Source organism: Tenrec ecaudatus, chromosome 7 (genome assembly GCF_050624435.1).
Source record: "Tenrec ecaudatus isolate mTenEca1 chromosome 7, mTenEca1.hap1, whole genome shotgun sequence".
Classification (NCBI taxonomy): Eukaryota; Metazoa; Chordata; class Mammalia; order Afrosoricida; family Tenrecidae; genus Tenrec; species Tenrec ecaudatus.
The window spans coordinates 153,754,071-153,763,693 of record NC_134536.1 but is presented as its reverse complement, the minus strand read 5'-3'; the positions used below and the strand labels follow the sequence as shown (position 1 = coordinate 153,763,693).

The window sequence follows — 9,623 nt, the reverse complement described above, 5'->3', positions numbered from 1 at the left end:
TCTCTGAATTAGTCTAAAAATTGGAAAACTTGTAAACCAAGACTTAATTTTTTATCCTACTTACATGTACATAAAATGTTGTGCAGTTTTTTGTAACTTATATACTCCTATTAATTTCCTCCAAATAGAAACTAAATGAGCATAGCAGTCAGAACTTTTGGAGAAAGTGTAATTAATCCTGGAGGAGCATATAATCTTAACTAAAATTACTTATTGAAATGGTTTCTTTAGTGACTTTGAGTTCAAGTATGGAGTCAGACATGGCTTCAAATCCCAGCTGTTGGATATATGACCTTGAGTGAGTTACCCTCTAACTCACATGGTAAGAATTCAATAATCTAGCAATTATGACTGCTTTTAAAAATTTATTTTTAAAGAAAAATTCCCCAACAACTCGTAATTTTAAATTGAATAGACCTGATGTTGAGAGGAAAAATTGCTTGAAATATTATTTCTAAATCTATGATTCTTCCTAGGCACAGGTGATTCACTCTTTTGATTTAAAATGCACATTATCAATCATATACCTGTTTACACAAAACTGTACTTAAAGAAATTTGCAGGATGGCTTTCCTCATGTGCACAATGACATAAGAAATTAGTCATTGTGGCACTGAAGAAAAAAATAGTAGAAACAACCAAAATGCCTTTTTGTAGGGAACTGGTTTACAGGCTAAAATGTAATAAATGCTGTGTATGATAGTTCTCTATCATGACATACTGCTAACTGAAAATAAGTAAGCTGCAGAAGAATATTTATAGGATCAGCCCAAGTGTGAGTACACAAAAGGGAATAGTCTATGTCAGTTTGAAAACATATACTTTTGCAAGGATAAAAGAGAGGAAATTTGCGAACGAAGAGAGTAGCATCTAACACCATCCTTTGGGATTTTGCATTATGTGCATATTCAAGTTTCCTCTCTTTTTTTGGTAAAGGAAATAAACGCATACTAGGATTTCCACTTCAGTTGTACTGTAGTGGCTTGCTTGTTGTTCTAATGCTGGAAGTTACAGCAGGGCCGCCCACTGTGGGCAGATTTCCAAAAAGCTTTCAGACTAAGACAGACTAGGATGAATGGCCTATAGATTTCATTAAACACTTAGCAAATCAAAACCCTATGGATCCGAACAGAACCATATGGATCACAAGAGAACACCCTTGCTTTCGACACAGCCTCGGGAAAGACAGATTCCTGGACCAGTGTGGTAGTTACATGATTTTACTTCAACTGTAAACACTTCTAGATACTCTTGGCTAGAGGTGGCGTTCAACCTATCAGTGAGGTCGCAGACTGATGATACCTACCTGATATCATAAGCCGAGTGTCAGACACTGGAGACCATCTCTCTCTCTCTCTGCCACATTGCCTTCCTGCCTGCTGAGAGCTGCCAGTGCCGACATGTTTCCACAGGATTCTGCATCCACCAGCCTGTGATCTTCCTACCTCCTGGTTCATCATTTGGAAGCACTGACATGTGGCTACACGAGTCTGAAGAGGGACTTACACACTACCATCAGACTTAAGGACTTGGGTTGGACTGGGATGAGATGATCTATAGCTATTTCTTGATATAAAGCTCTTTCATAAATGTCAGTGGATTGGTTTCTCTTTACCGACCTAACAAAAGGAGGATCGCGTGCCAGATAGACCAACGGAGACTCTTGGTGAGATGGATTAGTTCAGTCCTACAAGGATAGAATGAATTCGGGAAATCATGAGAATGGCATGGGACTGGGAAATGATTTATACATGAAAATATATTTAGTGTACTTTCAGTTTGTTGTACATGAGGTGACTACGAGTCAGAGCTGACTGAATGGTATTTACCTACCTAGGAGTCCCTGGATGGTGGAAAGAATTAACTGCTTACCTATTAGCCCAAAGACTGGTCATTTGACCCATCCAGAGGTGCCTTTGAAAAGGCCGGGCAGTTTGCTTCCATAAAGTTACTGTAACTTATAAAACCCAGTGAAGCAATTTTACTATAGCTCACCCCGTGAATTCAAGTCTACTCAACAGCAACTGGTTTGTATGTTTTATATCTATTTATGAGGATTTATACATGAAAATATATTTAGTGTACTTTCAGTTTCCTTCCAACTAATAAAATATGTATTTCAAGGCATTATAGATTGTTTTTTTTCTCTCACCTTAAACTGGGCGTGATTGTATTTGGACCAATTTTCCCATAGAGGAAATTCATTTGAATATACTCATCTTGTCCCTATAAAAAAATAATTCAATGTAGTGTGTCCCGAAGCTTACATTTATGTTGATAATAAAGAACCCCAAAAAGAGAAAAGGCAAAAGAAAGAGAAGAGGACACAGTTAAGGACACACATTTTTATGTGAGTTTAGCCATTACCACAGTACTTCAGAAATATCGCAATTGTTACATGGATGTAATCAATCCTACAAAAAGAAAAAAAAAACAGTGACAGGCAACAGCGAAGAGCACCGAGATCCAGTGCACACCCACATACACCATGCTTCTTTCCTTTAACTTCCAAGAGATTTCATCAGAACACACCCCCTCCCCTGCTTTCCTCCCAAATCTTTCCCTAATCGGTTTTTCAGTTCTGAATTTAAGCCTCCTCCTCCCCCTCCTCCTCCTCAAACTCCCCTTGCTCATCGGCGGTGGCATCCTGGTACTGCTGGTACTCGGACACCAGGTCGTTCATGTTGCTCTCGGCCTCGGTGAACTCCATCTCGTCCATGCCCTCGCCCGTGTACCAGTGCAGGAAGGCCTTGCGCCGGAACATGGCGGTGAACTGCTCCGAGATGCGCTTGAACAGCTCCTGGATGGCCGTGCTGTTGCCGATGAAGGTAGCTGACATCTTCAGGCCTCGGGGCGGGATGTCACAGACGGCCGTCTTGACGTTGTTGGGGATCCACTCCACGAAGTAGCTGCTGTTCTTGTTCTGCACGTTGAGCATCTGCTCGTCCACCTCCTTCATGGACATGCGGCCCCGGAAGATGGCGGCCACGGTCAGGTAGCGGCCATGGCGGGGGTCGCAGGCGGCCATCATGTTCTTGGAGTCGAACATCTGCTGGGTGAGCTCGGGCACGGTCAGGGCGCGGTACTGCTGGCTGCCCCGGCTGGTGAGGGGGGCAAAGCCAGGCATGAAGAAGTGCAGCCGCGGGAAGGGCACCATATTCACGGCCAGTTTGCGGAGGTCCGCATTCAGCTGGCCCGGGAAACGCAGGCAGGTGGTGACCCCGCTCATGGTGGCTGACACCAGGTGGTTGAGGTCTCCATACGTGGGGGTGGTCAGTTTAAGGGTGCGGAAGCAAATGTCATAGAGGGCCTCATTGTCAATGCAGTAGGTTTCATCTGTGTTCTCCACCAGCTGGTGGACAGACAGGGTGGCATTATAGGGCTCGACCACGGTATCTGACACCTTCGGGGAGGGCATGACGCTGAAGGTGTTCATGATGCGGTCGGGGTACTCCTCCCTGATCTTGCTGATGAGCAGGGTGCCCATCCCGGACCCTGTTCCGCCCCCCAGAGAGTGGGTCAGCTGGAAGCCCTGGAGACAGTCACAGCTCTCAGACTCTTTTCTTACTACGTCCAGAACGGAGTCCACCAGTTCTGCTCCTTCTGTGTAGTGGCCCTTTGCCCAGTTATTGCCCGCGCCACTCTGGCCTGCACAGGGAAAGGGACTTCATCAGTCACTAGTGAGTAGATTAAATGCTTTCTTATCTTAAACTCCTTAATATAGATTAACGAGTCAGCACTCAGATGACATTGCTTCAAATCACCACCAAAATGACCAGACCTTAAAATATTTGACCATGGATATAATTATAAAGAACAGAGTCTAGGAGACCCGGCCTAAGCACAAAGTAATTTTTCCCCTTTCTTTCTAGTCTACATGAAAACTAGTAGCCCGATGGTATAGTGGGCTATGTGTCCCTTTCAAGGCATAAGGTCAGGGGTTGAAACCCATCCACTACCCCTCAGGAGAAAACTGAGATTTTCTGCTTCTGTAAAGATTTACAACATTGAAAACTCAAAGGGGCCAGTCTCCTCTGCCCTAATATGGTCACTATGAGTCAGAATTGATCCATAACAGTGAGTTTGGGTTTTAGATGAAGACTAAGGTGACCAGACGTCCTCCTTTTGGCGGGACAGTCCAGATTTTTGGAAAAAATGCCCGACAAGCTAAGGTATACAGTTTTCGGTTGCCATGTGGCTATTTTGCCAGGATATGAGTTTTAATAATGGTGTCCCGCTTTACCAATATTAAAATCTGGTCACCTTAATGAGGATTAATTTGGCCTACACCTGAATGTTCTTCATCCTTTATTTTAGCAGCCCTCCCCTCCCCTGATAGCTGCCCAGTGTAAAATGAGCCCCACAGTCACCACTCACTCACCAAAGACGAAGTTGTCAGGCCTGAAGATTTGGCCAAATGGTCCAGATCTGACCGAGTCCATGGTGCCAGGCTCCAGATCTACCAGGATGGCGCGAGGTACATATTTGTTACCTGCACAGGACAAAGGCTGGACTGAGACCGACAGACACGGCGTTCTGGCTCCTCCTCAAAAGCACTGCCGTGGCCCCCAAAAGGACCAGGCTGCCAAAAAACGAGGGCGAGCACAGAGATGTCCACCGAAACCCACTGTGGTGAGGAGAGGGAGTCTTCAATCCTTCATCTGCCCTCCCACCAGCCACACCCTAGGAACCATCTCGGAGAAAAGAGGGGAAGGGGTTAAGGCAATTACCAGTGGCTTCATTGTAGTAGACATTGATTCGCTCCAGCTGCAAGTCGCTGTCGCCATGGTAACTGCCAGTGGGGTCGATTCCGTGCTCATCACTGATGACTTCCCAAAACTGAGACAAGAAAAATGCTGCATTTAGGCATGCACCGTCTGGTGAATTACTCCTCACAATAAACAAACAAACAAACAAAAAAACCCCTTCGACTCAATTGCTACAATCCAACCTTTCCGATGGATGCTTCCCGGGACCCTCTGACACAAGCACAACCTAACCTACAAGGCTTGGATTTCCCAGGGTCAGAAACTAAAAATCCGATGCCTAGCGGCAGGGGACAGGGGCAGCCGGGTGCGGGAAGCGCTCCACGCCAGCCACACTACTGAAGGTCCCCTGGCACCATTGACAACCGCTGGGCTGGGTAGCAGGTTCCCAGCCGCTGGCGGAGGTGTGGAGGGGGCACAGGCTTGAGGGAAGGGGGTGGGGCAGGGACCGAGCTAAAGGAGGGTTATTTTACACTCAAACATTCAAAGCACGTCCCTCCACCCCGCTACTGGCGCTCTCCTCCCCCCACCCTCTGCAGCCCACCTATTCAAGCAAGTAAAATGTATTCTCCGCGTCGCCCGGCCGGGGAGGCACACACCACGCCCCGCCCCCTCCCACTCCCGCTACAGGGCAGTGAAAGCAGGAGACCGAGGGGTGGCCGGGCGTCCAAGTAGGCGGACGGGTTCGAGTCCCGGCGATGCGCGCAGCGCGCAGCGCGCAGCCACGCCCAACGCAGACAAAACGCAGCGGCTGGGCGCTGAGCTCCTGCCGGGTGCCGTCTGCCTAGGACCGTGCTGAAGCCCGACGGGCCGGGAGGACTCGCGACCCGCTCCCCCGTCGGTCCCGGTACCGTCTGGGTCCCGGTACCGTCCGACTCAGCGGGCCCCGCGGGTCCCCAACCCGGCCCGACCCCCGTGGTGACCTACCTTGGCGCCGATCTGGTTGCCGCACTGGCCCGCCTGAATATGCACGATCTCACGCATGATGCTCGTTCCCTTCCCGGCTCGGGGCGGTGTCCGCTCTGGTGTCCCTACACACCCGCTCTTCAGGGGCAGGGCGACTGCACTCGGGGATCCACCGGCTGAGAATGAGCTAGCCCAGGGCTTTGCCTTTTATATAGGGAGGGCGGGGCGCCCGCGGACGCCGAGCCCTCCCCCCCTTCCCCACTAGACAGCACCCGCCCCCCCACAACCCGTGGGCTAGTCAGACCCTGCTGACGTAATGCTCAAAGCCCCTGGAATTGACCAGGGGGGCCCAGCAGCCAATCAGCGTGGCCTTGAGGCCCGGGTGAGGGGTGGAGACTCTGAGAGGGAGCTGGGGGCGTGTGCTTTGTCTAGGACTGCGCGAAGCCGGGGTGTTAGGGCTTGGGAAGTGGTGAGCAGCGAAACGGGGACTGCCAGTGGGTACCGGTCTGCGGGTGCTGTTGGGGGCGGGGAAACCCGAACACTGGGAAAGGGGAGAGGGGAGAGCAGGTGGAGGGCCCAGCAGGTGCCAGCAGGCGGAGGGGCAGGGGGTACTCAGTGCGTGCGAATCCTACCTCGCCCTTGGCTGGGACCAGAGCTGCACAGTTCACAGGCTGCGGGTGAGACCACTGCCCCCTGCCCCCAGCCTTGGAGGCCAAAGTCGGCCAGACCCTGGCAGGCAGTCCCTGGTGGAAGGCGTGTGTGAGTAGGATGTTTGTGTTTGAGGGGTACGCCCCGGACCTCGCGACCCCACAGCCCCACGTGGCCCTGATGGGTTCTCTTTGTCTCGATTCAGGGCCACATCCCACCCACCCCCCCTCTCTGCGGCAGAAACACCCAGAGCTCAAGTCATCTCGGCCATGCGCATCTCTGTCCATCCCCTACCAGAGACCACATGCGTCCAGCTGCACCCAAGGTCCCCCCCACCCCCACCCCCCTCCATCCTTGTGGACTGGCTTATGCACCCTGGTAGAGGAAGTGTGTGAGGCTGTCCCCGGAGCGTGCACTTTCCCGCTGACAGGAAAGAGCGTGGGTCTAAAGGTAGGTTTGCTGGTGGAACAAAGGCATGGGAGGCATTAAGCAATTGCAGTTTAAACATCAGCCTGGCGTTTACAGCTCAAAGCTCAAGGGTGGCAGTCGCCTGCCTAGTCGTGATCATTGGCTTGGGACGCCACAGCAGCTAAAGCTAGGGAGGTCGGCGACAAGGTCTCCTGTCTCGTGGGGGTGGGGACACACCTACAATCTGCAGCACTCTGGAGCGAGTACCCAGGCCACGCGCGCGCGCGCACGAGCACAGGACCCTCCCCTGCAAAAATCCAAAGTCTAGATAGTCTAGGAGGAAACGGATCTCTTTGTTGTTCTTCAGAAGGGTGTGCAGTGGTTCCAACTGCTGAGGCGACCCTTCCAGGATGTCAGCAAATTGCCATCGCCTCCCTTTCCCACTGCAGGCTGGAAGCGGGGCTTGCTGTCCACTCAGGGCGGTAGCCCAAAGAGAAGCCTTGGGCACTCAGCAGACTGGAGCTCTTGGGGGAGGCTCATGTGGACACAGCAGCTAGTGCCAATTTAGCAGAGGCGAGTGAGAACTAGGGGGATAAAAGGTCCCCCCAAATGTCTCATTCTTGGGGTTCAAGGGCGCAGGCGCCGCGTGTCCTCTATCAGATTCCCAAGTTTCTAAAGCGGGTCCTTCCATTGAAGAAAGCGTTGAGAGTAACCCCTGCCCAGTGCCCAATGTCACAACGTAGCTACTTCTGGGATCCAGTCCTCTGTGAAAGGGCGGTGGCAGTGTAAGTTCTGGGTCGCAGGTGGCGACTCGGGTTGGACAGAGGGGTAGCTGCATGGGTGGGGTGAGGAGAGATGCATTAGAGTAGTCAGTCCTGGTGGCAAACTCAATACAGGAGTCCAACTTCCTTAGGGTCTCGGCTCCTGACCCGGTAATTTGAACCGATCCTCCACCTCCCTCTCGGCAAGCTTCAGTTTCAGAGGCAGATCTCCTCGGTTGAAAACACATATTCAAGATTATGCAGATGAAAGGACCCTTCCTTCTTGGGTTTCTTTATGGGAGGGGACTTGGGGGTAGGGTGAGGCTGGAAATCAATCCCTTTGGGGAACTGTATATTCAATATCGGCTTTCTTTTAACACATGTAGAGGGAAAGTCCAGAACGCTTTCTAGTTACCGATTTCCTCCCCACCCCTACTTTATTTGAAATGACAATGCTGCACATTGTAATTTTCACCAGGAAATGATTGGATGCCTAATCCAATGGAGGACTGCCACGCAGGTTCCTGAAATCATTCATTTTATCTACTCAAGGCCCCCCACCCACCTTTGTTCTGTGTAATTCGCCAAAAGAGATGGGTTGGGACGTTCTCTACAGATTCTACTGCAGTACATTTCTTTTCTTTAAAAAAATTTTTTTTTCATTTAACATTTTAATTAATTTATTTAATCATTTTATTGGGGGCTCGCACAATTCTTATCACAATCCATACATCCATCCATTGTGTCAAGAACATATGCACATTTGTTGTCATCATCATTCTCAAAGCATTTGCCTTCTACTGAATCACCGTTTTATGTATGTAATTGAGGAAGGATGGTAGGAAAGCTATGAGTCCGAATCAACTCAGGGGTAAGGGGGATGGGTAGAAAGGCAGAATCATGTGGATGATTTGGTAGAGCATTTTACATTTAAATGCTTATTTCAAAATATAATTTTGCACGTTTGTATTGCCCTTACAAAATATCTAGCTTTCAGATTTCCCCCCAAAGCTGATGTGCTTCCATCACTTAAAATTCAGCCTGCAGTACATTGCCTCACAGTTGTCTGCAGCAGAGCAGTGTGCAGTTGCCTGGGCAACGCCCCGTCAGCGCTTAGGCGGAAAATAATTGATAAAAAGCCGCGTCGGCAAACCTTTCATGATTTCTTCTTTTACTATCCGTAATGCTCTCCAGTTTAAAATATTTGGGAAACGACCAATCAATGTGGCCAAATGTCCAGAGAACTGGGGCTAGGCTAGGGCTATATTGCGAGGCTGGGGCTCAAGTGGGGGTTTCTAAGGGCCCACAAAGAAGCAGGCTTTCTCAGCTTCCGTTCGCGCCCCATTGTTGACCCCTTTCCGCCTAGATCATTCAGCCTTAGGGACCGCCTGGATTCCCACCCCCCACCGGCTATGTATTCAAAGGGGGGCAGCAGTTCGTTCCCAGCCTGGGGCTCACGGATTCCAGCCCAAAAGCACAGAGAATCCGAACCTGTGCTTGTAGGAATATTTGCCTCTTTGTTCCTCTCGAAGGCAAGGTGTGGTCGCAAGAGTTTTTCTGACTCTTAGTGGCCCCAGGCACAACAGAACGCAACACCATGCAGTCCTGCGCCATCCTCTCTAGGTTCTCACGTTGCAGCCTTTGTTGCAGCCACTGGGCCGATGCATCTTGTGGAGGCTTCCCCTGTTTCACTGCCCCGCTACTTGATCAAGTATGCGTTGACATCGGAATTCGGCTGGAACGGACCCCAAGTGCTGCAATTTCTCGGTCAAGATTTATTTTCTGTCTAATAGAAAGCAGCCAAGTGAGTGGAGCTACGGTTTTCAGAGGAATACGTTTCCTTGTATAGGCAGGCTCGCCCTCCCCCACACTATGAATTATCCGTAAGGTTCTCAGAGTGAGGGAGGTGGGGTGGGCAGTGGCGGTCCCTGTGCGTTCTGTGAACCGAAGGACACCAAGCCAGAGTCTATGAAATGTACAGAAATGGCTGAGAGAAAAGCGCTTTGAAATGGAAGCGTTATGAACGACCAATATGTGCAAATGCATGCCTCTGGCAAGGTGCAGTGAGCCATACAGCGATAAATCCTCTGTAAAATGATTTCGGACCTGCAGGAAGATGAGACTGGGGAGCCAT

General features: G+C 50.1%; 1 protein-coding gene across 1 annotated transcript; it reads right to left on the bottom strand.

The window, feature by feature from the left end:
• Nucleotides 1-2,330: 2,330 nt before the first annotated feature.
• Nucleotides 2,331-5,875, bottom strand: LOC142453696 (tubulin beta-2B chain). Its single transcript, XM_075555265.1, has 4 exons — nucleotides 5,694-5,875; nucleotides 4,731-4,839; nucleotides 4,382-4,492; nucleotides 2,331-3,648 (listed from the first exon to the last, which is right to left on the bottom strand). The coding sequence occupies exons 1-4, from the start codon at nucleotides 5,748-5,750 to the stop codon at nucleotides 2,588-2,590; spliced, it is 1,338 nt and encodes a 445-aa protein (XP_075411380.1). The 5' UTR covers nucleotides 5,751-5,875; the 3' UTR covers nucleotides 2,331-2,587.
• Nucleotides 5,876-9,623: the final 3,748 nt, after the last annotated feature.